This window comes from Carcharhinus amblyrhynchos, chromosome 5, assembly GCF_965287045.1.
Source record: "Carcharhinus amblyrhynchos chromosome 5, sCarAmb.v2.hapA, whole genome shotgun sequence".
NCBI lineage: Eukaryota > Metazoa > Chordata > Chondrichthyes > Carcharhiniformes > Carcharhinidae > Carcharhinus > Carcharhinus amblyrhynchos.
In genome coordinates, this window is record NC_137328.1 from 36,067,784 (window position 1) to 36,087,771 (window position 19,988).

Genomic DNA, 19,988 nt, shown 5'->3' on the forward strand with positions numbered 1-19,988 from the left:
TTTGTTTCGGTCTTCACGGAGGAGGACGTGAATAATTTGCCGGGTGTTAGTGATGGAAAGGTGGTAGGACTGGTGGGTCTCAATGACACTATTGTTACTAGAGAGGCGGTACTCGACAGACTGGAGGGACTGATTGTGGACAAGTCCCCAGGACCGGATGGAATGCATCCAAGGGTTCTGAAAGAAACGGTGGAGGTGATAGTGGATGCCTTGGTAGTTATTTTCCAAACGTCGCAGGATTCCAGGAAAGTGCCAGAAGATTGGAAAACGGCTAATGTTATGCCGTTGTTTAAGAAGGGTGGCAGGCAAAAGGCAGGGAATTATAGGCCGGTTAGTTTAACGTCTGTTGTAGGTAAAATGTTAGAATCCGTCATCAAGGAGGAAATAGCGAGGCATCTTGAGGGGAATTGCTTGATAGAGCAGACGCAGCACAGTTTCGTTAAGGGGAAGTCGTGTCTGACAAATTTATTGGAGTTCTATGAGGATGTGTCTAGGGCGGTGGATAGAGGAGAGCCGGTGGATGTGGTCTTTCTTGATTTTCAGAAGGCGTTTGACAAGGTACCTCACAAGAGGTTATTGCAGAAGGTAAGGGGGCATGGAGTTGGGGGTAGGGTGTTAGCGTGGATAGAGGATTGGTTGTCAAATAGGAGGCAGAGAGTGGGGGTTAATGGGTGCTATTCGGATTGGCGGTTGGTGACTAGTGGAGTGCCCCAGGGATCAGTGCTGGGGCCTCAGCTATTTACCATTTATATAGATGATCTGGAGGAGGGAACCGAGTGTATGGTGTCGAAATTCGCTGATGATACCAAGATTGGTGGAACGGCAAATTGCGCGGAGGGTGTGGAGAGTCTGCAGAAGGATCTAGATAGGCTGGGCGAATGGGCCAGGAACTGGCAAATGGAATTTAATGTTGGCAAGTGTGAGGTGGTCCACTTTGGTAGGAATAATGGTAGGAAGGACTATTACTTACGTGGCGAAAAACTGCAGCAGGCGACGGTGCAGAGGGACCTCGGGGTCCTTGTGCATGAGTCGCAAAAACCCAGCCTGCAGGTGCAGCAGGTGGTCAGAAAGGCTAATGGGATGCTGGCCTTCATAGCGAGGGGGATTGAATATAAAAGCAGGGAGGTCTTGCTGCAGCTGTATAGGGTATTGGTAAGGCCGCAACTGGAGTACTGTGTGCAGTTTTGGTCACCGCACTTACGCAAGGATATTTTGGCCTTGGAGGGAGTGCAGAGGAGGTTTACTAGGCTGATGCCAGAGTTGAGGGGGTTGAGCTATGAGGAGAGGCTGAATAAACTAGGCTTGTACTCGTTAGAGTTTAGAAGAATGAGGGGAGATCTCATTGAGACATATAAGATGATGAATGGGATGGATAGGATAGAGGTGGAGAGGCTCTTCCCGCTCAAAGGACAGTAGGACTAGGGGGCACAGCCTCAAGATAGAGTGGTTTAGAACGGAGTTGAGGAGGAACTTCTTCACTCAAAGGGTGGTGAATCTCTGGAATTCTCTGCCCATTGAAGTGGTGGAGGCTGCCTCGCTAAATATTTTTAAGACGCGGGTTGATGGGTTTTTGATAAGCGAGGGGATTAAGGGTTATGGGGAGAGGGTGGGAATGTGGAACTGAGCCACGACAGATCAGCCATGATCTTATTGAATGGCGGGGCAGGCTCAAAGGGCTAGATGGCCTACTCCTGCTCCTATTTCTTATTTTCTTATGTTCTTATAAATAAAAATGCTGAAAGAAGCAATCTACAACAGAAACAAGCACGATAAATACACTCCTCTCACATAAGCAAAAAGTAACATGCTCAATGGATCTGTTATTAGCAAAATATGATTTGAAACTCAGATAATCAACTGCAATTCAAAAGCTTTCACATACTTAGATTCCTCCTGAGCCAGTTTGTCTTCTACTCTAGTTTATGGGGTTGCCTTTCTTGATTTCACTTTTGTCCATTGGAGGCATCTTAACAGAACTAGCGTATTTATATTAAACCTATTTGAAGCAACAAAAATTAAACTCAGAACCCTTAAGTCTTTAAGTTACATTGCAAATATTGCCAAGCAGAGGGAATAACAGCTCTCTGCATGTTCTCTCCCAAACTCTAATGGAAAGGAAAACCTTCCCACTAAAAAGGATAACCTCCTGAAACTTCTAAGTGCTCGGATATCACATTTCTACTGAGTGGATCTTACTATAACCCTTCTACATGTGGCTACAAACCATCAGTCCCCATGCCTCCGCACCCCCCACCCCCATAAAAAGTCCTTGTAACCTGGTTTGACCCGAATGCTGCAAATGGTCTCAACATCCTACACGTAGCATGACAGAAAACTAACAGTTAAATTAACTTACCCCTTTTGCACAAAGTCAACCTGTTTGGTAGGTAGAACCAGAATGATTTCTTTCAAAACTTCATCTGCATTCAGCATGGTTGTTGTAGTTACATTATAGTGAGCCTGCAAAAAGATGAACAGAACTTCACCTCTTAATAGGGGTAACTTAATGAAGTTTTTACATTAAAATTCATTTGTATGGTACTGTTGAAATGCTTTTATAAGTTTGTACAATGGCAATCATCTAATTCTCCATCTTTTAACCAAGTAGAGAGGCCACTTCTGAGGTTACAATCTATTTTTAAAATAACTTATAAATTAGAATTGAACCTTCAAGTTTCTACAAGCAAAGAATGAATAGTTTTGATGGATAAAGTAAATATTTGAGATCCTAGATGGGTGATACAGCTCATTAAAATTGAAAATGTTCAGATTGGGTTGATTAGCTTACTTAAAACAAAATCAAGATGTGTGTACACTTTGTATCAGCAGAATGTCAGGATGGTGAGGTGCATCATTGTACATCAGATGCAGAATTGAATAAACTGACCAGTTTGTAGCTAGACTGGGGAACAAAACAGATTATCAGTCAACATTTCACAGATGGAGTAGAATCATAGAATCTCTACGGTGCAGGAGGCGGCTGTTCGGCCCATTGTGCCTTCATTGACAACAATCCCACCCAGGCCTTATCCCATTAACCCCACATTTACCCTCCTCATTCTCTTGAAGAGGAGGGGCAATTTAACATGGCGAATCAGCCTAACCTGCACATCTTTGGACTGAGAGGGGAAACTGGTGCACCTGGAGGAAACCCACCAGATACAGGGAGAATGCGTGTGGAGCTTGCACACAGTCACTTGAGGCTGGAATTGAACCTGGGTCCCTGGCGCTGTGAGGCAGCAGTGCTAACCACTGTGGCACTGTGTCACCCCAAGTAGATGGTAGTGAGATAAAGCTGTGCATCTCCACAATCATTGTCGAGTATATGCAGTCCTACAAAGACTATTTTAGTACTATGCACTGGTTACAATAGCATCAGATGGTGTATCAAAGATATATTGTTACTTGTAGCTGTAGCCTTTTGTAACAAACACTTACAGGTTGACTCAAGTAACTGAAATGAATAATAATTCCACCTGCTCCAAAGACAATTCAATTTTAGTTTGAATGAAACTAGGTTAACCCACATGAAAAAAGTGAAAGCTACAGGTTTTTCAATACTTGGTCATGTTGTTTACGATCCTCGCTGCCTCTCCAGTTTTCCACCTTGCCTTTGCAAACCCTGCCACTTGAAGTTACTTTTCCCATCTCGTGAGCCCTTACTCATAGCAAGGATTTGGAAGAGTCAAGTGGCACACAGGAGGCTTGGCAAGCTGGACATTTGGGGAGCATGGCAGGCAGTTAGCCAAAGTGTTGGGCATCCAAGATAAAGACTCAATTTTTTTTAAATTTGTTATACAAATATAACAAATTAAAGTAAAATATTTCAATCTCATGTTTAACATCTTAATTTTGTTTTGATGAGAAATTCTGCAAAACTATAGCTTTTATATTGGTTATGATGGGAAAATCTGATTGACTTAACATTGTTTATTGTACTTTTCAGGAATGCAACCACAATGGTAAGCAAGGGTGAAGTATATCCGTTTACAGACTCTGACATTCCTAACATCTTTCCAGGAGTTTGGAGGCTAACAGTCTATCCGACTTCATCACAGATGCTTTGGTCATTGTTTACAGATGCGAACATCAAAAATTTCTTCCCAGTAAAACCTGGCCCCTATTAATCTTTAGCATTGTCAGCAAAACTCAGAACAGGCCACATGTTTCCCATCATGCCTCCATTTTACCCTGTATTATTGGATAGTTCCAAAGATTAAAGAAATTATAAAACCTCACATTTGTAACAACATACAAGAAATCTTCCACAAATTAGAATTGCACAATTAAATCTCCACCAGCAGACATTTCATAGCATTCCAGGCCAAGATGAATGTTAGAATTTAGTGCACTAACACAAAGTAATATAATTCTAATATCAGCTGCAGAGATGGTCATGGACATATGGTTTGATGCAGGAATTGAATTCAGGAAATCACATGGGAAAGTAAAGGTGCAGTCAGCTGGGAAAATTGCACTGAAGGGTGGGGGCGATGGCCTGAGGCATTGTTAGGGAAATTTTAAGCATCAAGAAGTGCCAAGAGTCTAATGAAAGTGTTGGGGAGACAGAGCTTCCTAGGGCAGTCTAATCTTTTCATTTACAAGGAAGCTTCTTTAAATAAAAATTTCAAATCAAAATACACAATAGCATTTCAGAATAAGGTAGATAATTATAAGAACATAAGAAATAGGAGCAGGAGTAGGCCATCTAGCCCTTTGAGCCTGCCCCGCCATTCAATAAGATCATGGCTGATCTGTCGTGGCTCAGTTCCACATTCCTGCCCTCTCCCCATAACCCTTAATCCCCTCGCTTATCAAAAACCCATCAACCCGCGTCTTAAAAATATTTAGCGAGGCAGCCTCCACCACTTCAACGGGCAGAGAATTCCAGAGATTCACCACCCTTTGAGTGAAGAAGTTCCTCCTCAACTCCGTTCTAAACCGCAACCCCCGCCCCCCCCACCCCCCCCAACCACCACTTTATCTTGAGGCTATGCCCCCTGGTCCTACTGTCCTTTCTGAGCGGGAAGAGTCTCTCCACCTCTATCCTATCCATCCCATTCATCATCTTATACGTCTCAATGAGATCTCCCCTCATTCTTCTACACTCTAACGAGTACAAGCCTCGTTTATTCAGCCTCTCCTCATAGCTCAACCCCCTCAACTCCGGCATCAGCCTAGTAAACCTCCTCTGCACTCCCTCCACGGCCAAAATATCCTTGCGTAAGTACGGCGCCCAAAACTGCACACAGTACTCCAGCTGCGGTCTCACCAATGCCCTATACAGCCGCAGCAAGACCTCCCTGCTTTTATATTCAATCCCCCTCGCTATGAAGGCCAGCATCCCATTAGACTTTCTGACCACCTGCTGCACCTGCAAGCTGGGTTTTTGCGACTTATGCATGAGGACCCCGAGGTCCCTCTGCACCGTCGCCTGCTGCAGCTTTTCGCCACGTAAGTAATAATTCTTCCTACCATTATTCCTACCAAAGTGGACCACCTCGCATTTGCCAACATTAAATTCCATTTGCCAGTTCCTGGCCCATTCACCTAGCCTATCTAGATCCTTCTGCAGACTCTCCACACCCTCCGCACAATTTGCCGTTCCACCAATCTTGGTGTCATCAGCAAATTTCGACACCATACACTCGGTTCCCTCCTCCAGATCATCTATATAAATGGTAAAAAGCTGAGGCCCCAGCACCGACCCCTGGGGCACTCCACTAGTCACCATCCGCCAATCCGAATAGCACCCATTGACCCCCACTCTCTGCCTCCTATTTGACAACCAATCCTCTATCCACGCTAATACCCTACCCCCAACTCCATGTCCCCTGACCTTCTGCAATAACCTCTTGTGACGTACCTTGTCAAACGCCTTCTGAAATTCAAGAAAGACCACATCCACCGGCTCTCCTCTATCCACCGCCCTAGACACATCCTCATAGAACTCCAGTAAATTTGTCAGACATGACTTCCCTTTAACAAAACCGTGCTGCGTCTACTCTATCAAGCAATTCCCCTCAAGATGCCTGGATGCAATAACACTACTGAAAACAGACAATCGGTTTGCAATCATTATCCTTGTGGTCTATAAAGAAATTTCTGGCAGCTACAAATGTCTGGGTGTGGTCAAAAATTTGGGACTCTGGCCTGTGCTGGAAGTGGTGTCCAATTTACACCAAACTGAGTTGGATTACTAAAGAGAGATACAGAATCCTGGAGGATTGAAAGTCAACAGACAGGGCAGGGCGAGACAGAATAAAAAGCATCAACAGCATGCAATGAAAGGCAGCTGTGTGGAGTACAGCAAAGACAAGCCCAGATTGTTAAAGCCAAAAGAGTAATTTTGGGTGGGAAAAAAGGGAGAGATTAGTTAAATTAGAATTGGATAAACATTGGTTTAGCAATATGGATTACAAATATGGCAGATGTGAAACTTGGTCTAGGCAGAATCGAGAACAACAGTGTCGCTGGTAAGAACCCTTGATTGGAAACATAACACCCAAATCATTCTTTCCTTTATTCTATAATTTAAACTGAATTTGTATCAATAATTGTTCAGTGTTAATTTTTGAAAAAACTAACACAGCCTATAACAGTGATGGGCAACCTGCTCCCCAGGGACCACATGAAGCCCCATCTGGGTTGAGTGTGCCCACATGATATTTTGATGATTTCACAGGGTTGCCACATTCTGCTGATTTCTGTCAATACAAGTTTTCTGCTGTGGTACAGCTGAGTGATACGCATGTAAAGCAAGGACAAGTGAAGTGAGATGACTATGAGCGCTGTGCACTCCCTCTGAATCCCAATTGTAAATATTTATTGTTTTTACCATTTCAAATTGATGATAGTTCTATTAATACATGAATAAGCATTTTCTATAAATTATGAAATATTCACCATATATTAAACATATTTAACTTTACTCATGGGGTCATGGTTAGTCAACGAGCTGGATTTCAATCCAGCAGCCAACTGAGATGAAGGAGGGCCACTCACGTAGCCCACTCACTAGCCTAGATTGCCCATCATTGGTCTATAAGGTGGACCACCATTCCTGTTATTTACTAACTGATGCTGAACAGAATGTCTATAGGTCTTTGGTGAGGACACAATTGGCCTCTGGTTCAATACCCAATCCGTTGTTCCAAGGTTGGCCAAATCATTCACCTGGCTCACACATGAATGGGTAGCTAGGACAAGACTTGAGGACTGCCATTCAACTATACTGCGAGTTCAGTGATAGTTTGCAGACTTAGAATACTCTAATTCTCTCTCTGCATATACTGAAAACAAATTATTTGTTCATGTAATAACCTAAAAATATTCTGGATCATCTTCCCTACTCAGAGCCTTCTATCAATGCTGACAAATATTCATCAATTTTCTCTTGGTTTTAGAACCTTATTTCAGTAGATTTTCTACAGTGCAATGTTTTGACTCACTTAAAAAATATATACACATATATATTTGATCGCATACATCAGATCTGAAAATTTCAGAATTGGATGTGCTGACATTTTCTCTTCCAGTTTTCAGAATTCATAGGTTTGCAGAAGAAGCAGATAATATAACCTCATTTAACTCCAGGCTATGCTGTGGTTGATTTTTATCACTCTCCATATAGAAGTCCAAAGTCTTAAGAGCTGAATGTCATTAATCTGGTAGATCAAAGTTCAGTAAATTCCTTTATTCAACCATTTTTTCATGGCACAGGACAAAGCTTATCTGATTATAGCATATTTGGAAAAAAATTACCTTTTGCTTTACATTCTATACTCATGTTTTTGAAATCAGAGAAACATGAGAGGTTTTACAGCTTTTGAATTAGCACAATGAAAGCTTCTAATCTTATGATGGACCATAAGCTAATCAGGACATAATTCAAATATTTGATTCAGCACTATATAAAAATTAGAAGTTTTAGAAAAGTAGAATTTTAGCAACCATCGTCACATCCTTAGCAGAAAATACAAGTTTGCTAACCAACCAGCTCTTTAGTGATGAGATTAACTAGAAACAAATCCAAATTTTTTAATTTAAGTTTTAAATTAAAGTTTATTTATTAGTGTCACAAGTAGGCTTATATTAACTCTTCAACAAAGTAACTGTGAAAATCCCCTGGTCGCTACACTCCAGCACCTATTCAGTACACCGAGGGAGAACTTAACAATGGCCAATGCATTTAATCAGCACGTCTTTCAGACTATGGGAGGGAACCCGTGCAAACGTAGGGGGAACATGCAGACTTCACACAAACAGTGACCCAAGCTGGGAATCAAAATTGGGTTTCTGGTGCTGAGAGGCAGCAGTGCTCACCACTATGACACAATGCCGCCAAATTGCCAAAACAGACACAGTCAAACTGCAGTGCTTTGCAATTACCTTTAACATAGGGAAAAATGCTGATTTGAGAAAAATGAAAACCAAACCAAAGTGGTGACCAAAAAGCTGATACAAAATGAATTTAAGGAGGGTCTCAAAGAAAGGAAGTGGAAAGACAGACAGTGGGAAGAGAAATTATTTTGCATTAGATTGCCTTTTATGCTCTCAGGTGGATGAAGCCAAAATGATGGAAGTGAAAGTAGCCAATCTTTGTAACAGAGAGGATATGGAATTAGAAACTCACCTTAAGTCAAACAGTAAGCCAAGGTATATGGTGCAGCCACTCTGGTTCAGCTAGAGGCAGTGGCTCAAGCATTGGTGCTACAGAGTTTGTAGCAGAGCCTGAAGCTAGCAGCTTTGGCCTTTGCAACGTGTAGCTGCAGAAATTAAAGACATCCAAACTAGATATTACAGAAGCAGCCTCACTACAAAAAGGCAGTGGACGAAGTTGAAGGAAGTGATGTAATAGAGTTTGGAATCAGTGTGCACAAACAAGCAGATCACACAAAAAGCACAGTGGTTAACACCGCTACCAGGATCCCAAGTTCAATTCCAGCCTCAGGTCACTCTCTCTGTGTGAAGTTTGCATATTTTCCTCCAGGTACTCTGGTTTCCTCCCACATTCCAGAGATGTGTGGGTTAGGTTGGTTAGCCATGATCAATTCACCCTTAGTGTTGAAGGACTAGCAGGGTAAATATGTGGAGTTACAGAGTGGAGCCTGTGTGGGATTGCTGTTGGTGCAGTCTTGATAGGCTGAATAGCCCCCTTCTGCACAGTAGGGGTTCTATTCTATTTTGCAAAGATAAATAGTTACATGAGAAAAAGAGGACCAAAGGGGGTTTTCAATGGATTGACTTGATGGTGCAGGGATGGAAAAAGCTGAATAATACAATTAGGACAAAGTAAAGGCAACCCAATGGAACTAGGCAACATACATCTTAGAGGAGGATATCAAAGGCTGCACAAAGTGGAGACAAAGGAGAGAAGAAAGGGAAGAGAGAGTAATGAACCACTGCCACTGGCAGGGTACATTATTCATGACTTTGTTCACATGCAGTTCAAAATTGGTCTTAAATCTAGGTTATTGAATGATATTTGCAATTGTGACCACAATAGAGCATATCAACAGCTGATTCTATACCTTAACTATTAGGTTTGATTTTTAACATATGAATTAATCATTTCTAAACTATAAACTAACCTTGATTCTTCTTGGCCCATCTTTGAAGGGTTTTTTCCGTTTGTTGGGAGTTAGCATTGTGATCATCTTGTCCAAACCCCGTTCTAAACTTCCAAATACCTTGGCTCCTTTCTTCTTCTGGCTATTTTCACCATTAGCCTGATTTAGATCCATGTCCAATGAACGGGTTCTGTAAATGCCAACACACTTAGAAATTTCTTATTCTGCAATGGTAATGCTGCGTTCATTGCGCAATAAGCGTAATATTGTAAATGCTGGGCAAACTACACATCATAAACTACTCTTGGGAGGGTTTGTACTAATACACAACAGGTATGAAATGAATGATGTTCGCTACTCCAGGGGCTCTTGAACCTACTCAGGATGAGTGTTGCTTTTTTAGCAATTTCACATCAACTGTTTTCAAAAATGCAAAACTAAACCAGGAAACCTGCATGTCATAAATCATTTGGAGTTAGAAATTTGCTTTTTCAGATAATACAAAGCTAATGAAGGTGGCATAGTCCAAAACTGAACAGGATAAGCTGCAAAAGGATTTGAATATATTTGGGAAATAGGCAAACAGGTGGCAGATGAAATTCAGTGGCGAGGAATGCAAAATGCTTTAATGGGGATAAAAATTCAGAAAGGGAATTAAGGGTAAAGAAAATAATTTTACATATTTAAGGGAAGGGATCTGGAAGTCCTGAATGACAAAAAATTGAAGCTATTACAACGAAGTTCAGAGGGAAAGAGTGAAGAAATCAAAGGTTGAGATGAAATAATGAGGAAATCCTATACAAAGGTATGCAGCTGTTGCTGATACAGAAGATATCGAGCAGAATAACTGTGGGGATGAATGGGTTATATGGCGGACAGTGATTATGTAAACTGGCCATATTCTAATTGGAAAAGAGAAACTGGAGACACTCGTTTGATTGCTACTTTCAGGATTCTGGAAGGAACTAGATAATGTAGATAACAAGCTACCTCTCAGTGTCCAGAACAGTGGAACCAAAGGTAACACCTGCGCTAGACAAGAATAAATTCAAAACTAATCTGTGAAAATATTAATTCAATGGCAGTCCCTCTATGGAAGAGGCTCATTAGGGAAATGATGGAAGGGAAGTTTTGAGTCAAATTCGGTTGATTTCTTTCAGGAAATAATATTTTAGGATGCAATGCATGAGTAATTTGAGGCCACCTCGAAGGCCAAGATATCTTTCCTGAGATGAGTTGCCCAGAAAGAACAGAGTAATCAAAAGGAGTTCAAAGAAGAGCTCTGTACATACCAACCCCTTTGTATTCTAGCTGCCTTAAGATAAAGGTTAACATTTAAGTAGTCTTAGTAATTACTTCTTGTACCTCTCCATGAGCTTGTAGTGATTTCTACGTTTGCATCCCCAAAAAGTCTTTTATACGTAGTTTTTAGCATCTCAACTTTTAAAAAAAATTCTTATCTATCTTAGTTCCAAAATGACAAAGTGGGGAGTTGTGCAAGGAAGACTGCAACCCAGAAACAGTGTGTAAAATTACTCATAAATAATTAATACTTTCAATTCAAATGTTGACTTCTAGTTTTTGCAGATGCCATTTGACAGTAAATAAGCCTGAGCTTGGTAAGAATTCAAAGTCTTCTGTGCTAGGTCCCAAACCTCCAAACTGCAGCTAACAACGAATGACTTACCAGGAGTTATATCTACTTTAGTATTCTGTTACAAAACCTATTCACCATTAGATACTTGCTGCAATCCACAGCCACGGAATCAGGTGTCACTACGTAATGAGGATAAATTATTGGCTTCTGATAGGGAATCTTAGTGTCGGGGAACTGGTGGTGTAATAGTATTATCACTGAACTAGTAATCCAGAGACCCAAGATAATGTCCTGGGCATCCAGGTTCAAATCTCATCACTGCAGAAGATAAAACTTGAATTCAATCAAAATCTGGAATCAAAAGTCTAATGATGACCATTAAACTATTATCAATTGTTGCAAAAACCTATCCTGTTCACTAATGACCTTTAGGGGAGGAAATTTACCATTGTTCCCTGACCTGGTCTACATGCAACTCCAGATCCACAGAAATATGGCTGACTCTTAAATGTCACCTCAATTAGGGATGGGCAATAAATGCTGGTCCAGCCATTGACACCCACATCTCATGAACAAATGTACAAATTATATCTGCATCAAGTCCTTCATTTGGAGCAATGAGTAAAATATTCAGATAAAGTAAGAAGGTGTGTGAAAGACTACAGTCATAGGTTACAAAAAAGTAGATTTTGAGGGGCTGAGACTAGAACTTGGGAAAATAAACTTGGGCAACAACGTTGCATTGTTTGCCAGTGGGAAACATTTAAAACAGCACTGGATAGGATCCAGTAGCAATATATGTGCTAAAAAACAAGAACAAACTAATGAGACATCATGAATGAATAAAGACATGAGAGAGGGCGAGGAAAGGGATATACACTAAATACATGAACAGGGGAGAGCCAAAAAGGAGAACACAGATTACAAGTAAAGCCAAAAACATGATGCAGAAGGCAAAGAGGAACAATGATATCAAATTATCAAAGGACAATCAATAGTCAAAATTCAACAAGCATAAATAAGAAAAGAAATTCAAATTGGGAATAGGGTTGTTAAGGAACAGTCAAGAGAAAACCAGACAAATACCAAAACAGCAGGAATATTAAATAATAATTTTCCTTCATTTTTAGCAGGAAAATCTATATGAAATTGGAAATTGTATAACCATATTTAAAATAAGAAATATTAGAAAATGTTAAAATTCTGGTTTGAAAAATTTGCATTCCCACGTTTTAAAATAAAGAGATAGCACAGGCACTATTACAGATATTTAATAATTTATTAGAGAGAACTGTGATGAGAGAACAGCAGATAGCCAATGTTATCGTTATATTTGAGAAGGGAGGTAAATATGTCCAGGGAACTTCAAGCTAGTCAGTTTGACATCAGTAGTAGGAAAAATAATAGAATCCCTAGAAATTAAAAACGTTATAATGAATAGTCAAAATGGATTTCAAAAGGAAAGTCTCGTTTGATCACCTCCCTGAATATTTTCAGTGGTAACAGAAATAGAAGGCAAGAGTTATGAAAAGATGCCACAAATAACTGACAAATAAGGTCATAGTATATGGAGTCAACAGACAAGTAGCAGAATGGATAACTGGCTGGAAGTCAAAAGCAGGGAACAGATGTAAAGGTAGCTGTTCAGAGTGGCCATAGGTGGAAAGTGGGGTCGCACAATAATTAGTGCTGAGACCATTATTGATGACAATTTATATTAATGATTTAGACTTTGGAATCAAAAACACAATTTTTAAATTGTGAGGGACAGTCAACAGAGAAGGACTGCAATAAATTATAAGATCACTTTAATAAACTTGCAGAATAAGCATTTAAGTATAATTAAATTTCAGAGTTAAATGTGAGGTATGACTTTTTGATAAGAAAAATGTGTTGATGTTACTTGAAAAATAAGAATCTAAATGGGGTGCAGGAGCAAAGGGGTCTGGGAGAACAAATAAATCATTAGAAATTGTGAACCAGGCCTATAACAAACACAAATCACGTATTAGAGTTTATTTCTAGAGGAATAGAATTGAAAGATAGAATGTTAATGCTAAATTATCAAACCTGGGTACAGACCATACCTAGAGTCATGCATACAGTTCCCGTCAGCATATTTTTAAAAAAATTATGTAGGAGGCATTAAAGAGGGTGCAATGGTTTATAAGTATATCTGAACTGTGAGATTATATTAAGTTGGAAAGATTGAATAGACTAAGAACAAAGAAAATTACAACACAGGAACAGGCCCTTCGGTTCTCCAAGCCTGCACCAACTATGCTGCCCAAATGAACTAATACCCCTTATCCTTCCGGGTATCATATCCCTCCGTTCCCATCCTATTCATGTATTTGTCCTGATGCCCCTTAAAACTCACTATTGTATCTGCTTCCATTACCTCTCCCGGCTGAGAGTTCCAGGCACCTACCTCCCTCTGTGTAACAAAAACTTGCCTTGTACATCTCCTTTAAACTTTGCCCCTCACACCTTAAACCTATGCTCCCTAGTATTTGATTCTTCCACCCTGAGAAAAAGCTTCTGATGATCCACTCTGTCCATGCCCCTCCTAATCTTCAGGTCACCCCTCAACCTCAATCATTCCAGTGAAAACAAACCAAGTTTCTTCTACCTCTCCTAATAGCTAATGCCCTTCATACCAGGTAAATCTTTTCTATACCCTCCCCAAAGCCTCCACATCTTTCTGATAGCGTGGTGACCAGAATTGAACACTATATTCCAAGTGCGACCTAACTAAGGTTCTATAAAAGCTGCAACGCGACTTGCCAATTTTTAATCTCAATGCCCCGGCCGATGAAAGCCATATGCCTTCTTGACTACATTCTCGACCTGCGTTGCCACTTTGTGGCCTGTCTACCTGTACACCCAGATCCCTCTGTCTATCAATACTCTTAAAAATTCTGCCATTTACTGTATAGTATACTAGGGCTGGGATTCTAAGTGCCAAATGGGCTGGAAAACAGGAGTATTTCCCACCCGTTTTTGGGCGTGCTAATTGTAATGAAGCTCCGATCTGAGCAATGCAGAGCACCATAGCATGATGCACTCTGAAAAGTGGTGGGCAGGGGCTATTCTGGCCGAGAGGCTGGCAGCATATTTCTGAGGACACCTGTTCACTGTTCGTGGGCAGCAGCTGTAAACCCTGCTGGTGGGAATCATTCCCAACTTTTGGGAAGAAGGCGAGTTAGCAGGCCTAGAGATTTATAGATTTCCAGCTCGGAGCTGATCGCGCTTAAAAAAAAAGCAGTGATTGAGAAACTTTTGACTGGGAACCTCGCAAAATGCCTCCCGCTGTTGTCTCCCCATCCACTTCTCTGCTTAAGCAACACAGAAGAGCAGGAGAATCTTGGACTAGGATTCTTTCCTTTGGTTTAATTGATTGGATAGAGAAAAAGCAAGTGGAGTTCACTCCGGAAAAGCGAGAGGCAAATGCATTTCAGGAGGACAAACAAAGCAAGGAAATACTCAAACGGGAAGGTATTGAGTCGTCGAGGAAACGAGACACCTTAGAGTGCATGTCCACAGGTCCTTGAAGACGGACAAGGTGGTCGTAAGCATACGGAATATTATCCTTTATTCGACGAGCTTCTGAATACAATAGCGGAAATGTGATGATAGAAATGTATAAAACACTTGTCAGGCCACAAATGGACTTTTGTGCACAGTTCTGTTTACTACATTACAGGAAGAGCATAACTGCTGCAGGATGTGCACAGAAAATTTACAAAAATGTTGTCAGGGCTTGAAAATTGCAGTTATGAGGAAAGATTGGACAGGCTAGGGTTGTTTTTCTTCGGACAGAGGAGGAAAAGGGATGACCAACTTGAGGTTTACAAAATTCAGGGACCTAGATAGGGTAGAGCGGAAAGGCTGGTTTCCCCTAGCAGAGGGGTTAATTATCAGGGGGCATAAATTTTAAGGTGATTTTTAGAAGGATAAGAGGGTCATGAGAGTGGTGGGAATTTGGAATTCACTGCCTTAATTCAGTGGTTGAGGCTTAAATGCTCAACACATTTGAAAGATATCTGAGTCTGCATCTGGAGTACTGTAACTCGCAAGGCTATGGATCAAGTGCTGGAAAATAGGGTTAAAATAAGCGGCTAACTTATTTTTTCCGCTTTTTGGCTGGCACAGACATGATGGACTGCATGGTCTCTTTCTGCACTGTAACTTTTCTATGGTTCTGAAAAGGGAAGGCCAAGGGGTGAAATAGAGGTCTTTGAAATGAAAGGTTTATAGACACAATAGGCACGATCTTATCAACCTGCCCTGCCCATTGATCAGTGTGATGAGGTAAAAGGAAGCATGTGATGCTAAAAATCAGATGCACACCTAGCGCCTAGCAGTTTGCGATCTTCCCAGCCACTTTCTCCTGGCATGAATCGCTTCGCACCCAAAATGGATGCAAGGCTTATTAGCACACACTTGAATGGATTTCAATATCATTGGCAAGCTCCACATGTTTGCTTACACCTTCCCAGACACTTGTTCCTCACTGGCAAGATGGCATGCCAGCGAGAAGCACTTCTGTTCTGCAGTAGTAGGGACCAGGCACCAATAGGGGCAAGGGATCTGAGGCCATTGAAGGGCATGGCTGGGCAGTGACAGCCTGGCAATGCCCATCTGAGCACCACAAGTGTGTTGAGGTTGGGGGCAGGTATCTGGATGGATGGACAGGGTGGGGCATGTCTGGCATCTGCCAAGAAATTTATTAGCGTGATCTTGATGCCCCAATGCCAGCAATCCATATTAGTGTGGGGAGTAGCAATGCCGTTGACATCTGTGGTCTGGGAGGGTATAGGGAGGAGGTCTCCCTGTTCACTGTCAGATTGGGACACCCCGCGAAATAGTGCTCAGGAGCTCTGAAGCCACCCACCCTCCCAGAGAACTCACGTTTTCACACTGTTACAACATTTAGAATTTGTTTGGGAAAATCCGGCCTAATGTGTTTCCATTTGTGGGAAGAACAAAACTAAAGGTCTTCGATCTTTAACATAGTGAAATATTTTAAGGTGCTTCAAAAAGAAATTTGATATTGAGCTACATAAAGAGATATTAGGGCCAAAGAGAAAAAGCTTACTTTTAAGGAGTACTTTAAAGGAGAGAGGGAGAGGAAAAAGGTCCACCCATTGAAAGAATGATTAAAATTGACTATGTTCGGGAGGCCAAATGCAGACCAGCGCAGGCATATGAGCAACATAGGGCTGAAGGGAATGACAGAGATAGGGAGGGGCAAGGGGTTTGTAAACAACAAGAACTTTAAAATTGAGATGTTGTTTACCCATAGTCAATGTCGGTCAGTGAGTCCAGGGGTGATGGCTGACTAGGGCTTGGTGCGAGTTTTGAATGACCTCAAAATTACAAGGGGTAGAATCTGGGAGGCTGGTCTACAGACAGATGCAAAGGCACCATTGAGGGTCTCAGCAGCATTTAGGCTGAGATCAAGGTGAGGCCAGGTGATGTTCTAGAAGTTGAAATATGTGGTCTTAGTGCTGTAGTGGATGTACAGTTGAAAACCTATCTTGGGATCAAATACAACACTAAACTTGTGAACAGTCTGGTATTCCATTAAAATTAGGCATAGCAGATAGCAGCAAACTGTTATTTTCACTGTATCATGTGGGGTGTGGTGGGATGGGATACAAGCATCTCATGTGCATAACAGAAAATAATTCTAGATGAAGAAAACATCAGATGATGCCTAATAACTGCTATTACAACCAGGTCCTTACTACTAAATCAATTGAGCTACATACCGCCTTTCTGGACTAAATGATGTGGCTATTAGTTCTTCTGAGAAAAGTTGATTTGCATCACGCTTTATAGGTGTCTCCTGACTGCAGCTGATCATGGCTGACAGATAAAACAATAAGAGAAAGCGGTTAAAATCTGACATTAAAAATTCTTACTTTATAGCATTTGCTTCAAACTCAATTTAGCTTTTGAAAGTTTTGCAGCAAATTTTGGCAGACTTGGAAAAAACAAATTTAATCAGCAATTTAGTTCCAATACAAGATAGCAATGGAGGATATATTAGGTTTTTCTGCGGTGTGGATAATTATTGTTGTAACAGTGTAGCATTAGCTATCAAGCACCTTAGTATTTAAGCAAATTATTGGTCTACTTTTAAAAAGGACACAGTATTTTCCAATATTACAGTTGTACAATTTTGCTCCGCATGCCAATTGAAAAGGTAAGAGGGAGGCAATACAAATTTGAGTTTGCAGGATAATCCTGAATGGAAAGTGACAACTAAGTAAGGAAACTGAGGCTGTTTGAAATGGTTCTAATATGCTCGGTTGTTGTTCAAGTGTAAAGGAACCCAAGATTCTTTATATCTGCTAAAAGCTCGAATTGCACAAATGGTCCAAAGTGATTTAATTACATATTTTTACATATACTTTTTCCCCATATGATGCAAGATGTCTGATGCCATAAAAAACTTTACATCAATTAAGATTTCCAATGTTTTTATGAGAACCTTAATGGACCAATTTTTCATCCTATTCCCTCCTATTTTTCACCAGTCCCATTGATTTGACTTCTCAATATCTCAATTTCTTCACTGTTGAAACACCAGTAATAGTCACCGAGACCCAATTATATTTATTATTTACTTCTCACTCCTAAGCTTATTTTTAAATTTCGTCATAGGATTTGAACAATGTGCTGGGATCAATTTAAGATCGCCTTAAGTTTCATCTTTTCCAAAGAAAATATTCCCACCCTCCCTAGTAGTTCATCAAAACTTAAATTTTTGATACCTGAAATCATCTGCTACTTTACTCTGCAATTTACACACAATGATGCCCTCATCATTAAATGATCATAACTACAGCGTTCCCCATACCTGAGACAGAAGAAAATAGCTATGATAACTACCAAGTTCATTACTTGTACTGAAAGCATGTGTTCATGAATGTTTTACAATTTTGTTACAAACATCCACTGACACCACCCTGACTCCCCCTCTCCGCCCCCCCATTTCACCTATTAATGCAATTTGGTATCATATTTGGCTTTTCTGCATCCAAGAACAGCACTGACAGTTTGATAGCTTTACGTACAATAATTCCTAGATCATTTTCCTGATTGGCATGGTATCAGTGCTCTCTTTTTTACGACCTTTATTTCCATACTAACTTTGTTTCTGCTTATCCTTGCTTGACTGCTCCTATAGAGTAGGCTCAGTTGACTAATGGGATTCAGCACTTCCAGCTCAAGGTCAAGTCCAAAGAAGGGGGTGGGGGTGGGGAGGGGGTCTGAAATTATTATTGGCAGTACCTGCTGCAAACACACACACACAGTAGTGGACTTTCCAGAGTCAGGCAGCTCTGGGTCAACCTCTTGTATGATTAACAGAACACGATCAGGAATGGTAAAAGGTTACCGTGAATTGGTTTTAATAGAGCAGGAAACTTAGATCAAAATGTGACCCAAATTCCAGGTCAACTCATTTTACTGTTATTTTATATAATTTGTGCACTAGACGACCGTCACAAGAGATAAATATAAAATGCAAACTTTTGATTGTGATATTGGACCTGAACATATATCCTGATATTAAATGCTTACCTGTTAATAGTAGCTATTGTGCTAAATTAAAATTAGAACCTATACATTTTTTTAAAGTTTAAAAACATTGTGACAATCTAGCTGCGCATGAGGCTTATAAATCTTGCAATTTATGAATATAAAATTCTAAGACTTAACAACTAACAAAAGTTACCTTTACAATGAATACCTGCATTTTCTTTAGGATTGAACAGACTTTTTTTTTCATAGCTTTTCTTAACGACTGGTGTTTTGGCTTCAGGATGCACAAAGTGATCATCGGTTTTGACATTTATTTTCACTGGCTTTTTATTTTCTTTGTTTTCGGATTTCTTTGAAGTATGTTTTTGTTTACCTGAAGACAGTATATTATTTTCTGAAGAATCTTTAAGTGATCTACACCTTGCTCGCTGAAGCACAAAGATAAAAAATGTTTAGTCATTGGCAACATTTTCTCTTTAAAGAAAGAATTTCAATGGAATAATAAGAAACACTGGCAGACCACTATACAGTACTAGATTTAACGAAATGACTTAGAATGCAAGACCCCTCCCATTGATAAATAAATGCAGCAGCTGCATGCTCCCAAAAAATCTAATTAGGCTCCATTTTGTAGGTGGCAATGATATAACAATCAAAAGAATAGATTTTCACATTGGAATGACCAACAGAATTGATGTTATTTGGGGTTCAAACTAAAAAAGGTTTAAATGTTCAACATTTAAAAATAATTTCAACATGAATTTGTATAGATTACTGAAGGACTCCATGACAAACACGCATAACAAGAGAGCATCTAACCATCGCCCCTTGACATTCAATGGCATTGACATCACTGATTCCCCCACTATCATCCTGGGGGATTACCACTGACTAGATATTGATCTGGAACAGCCATATAAATAAAGTGTGGCTACTAGAGCAGGTCAAAGGCTAGGAATTCTGTGGCTAATAACTCACATTTGAGCTCCCCAAAGCCTGACAACCATCTATAAGGCACTAGTCAGGAGAATAATTGAATGTTCTCCGCTTGCCTGGTTGACTGCAGCTCCAACAACACAAGAACAATGATGGGCAACCTAGGCTGGTGAGTGGGTGGTGAGTGGCCTTCCTTCATCTTAATGGGGTGCAAGATTGAAATTGGGCATGTTCACTAATTATGACCCTTAAATAAGATTGAGTATATTTAATACACTCCAAATATTTCATAACGAGTTACAAAAAAATGCTTAATCATCCATCTT

General features: G+C 40.5%; 1 protein-coding gene across 1 annotated transcript in view; it reads right to left on the reverse strand.

Annotated features, from left to right (window-relative positions):
• The window catches only part of melk (maternal embryonic leucine zipper kinase), a 101,687-nt gene that overhangs the window by 13,928 nt on the left and 67,771 nt on the right, over window positions 1–19,988 (reverse strand). The window contains exons 14-17 of the mRNA XM_080189650.1: window positions 18,920–19,154; window positions 16,947–17,043; window positions 9,594–9,762; window positions 2,357–2,460 (exon numbers count right to left, since the gene is read on the reverse strand). Of these exons, the coding sequence (XP_080045776.1) occupies window positions 2,357–2,460; window positions 9,594–9,762; window positions 16,947–17,043; window positions 18,920–19,154 (605 nt within the window). The remainder of the gene's footprint in view (window positions 1–2,356; window positions 2,461–9,593; window positions 9,763–16,946; window positions 17,044–18,919; window positions 19,155–19,988) is intronic.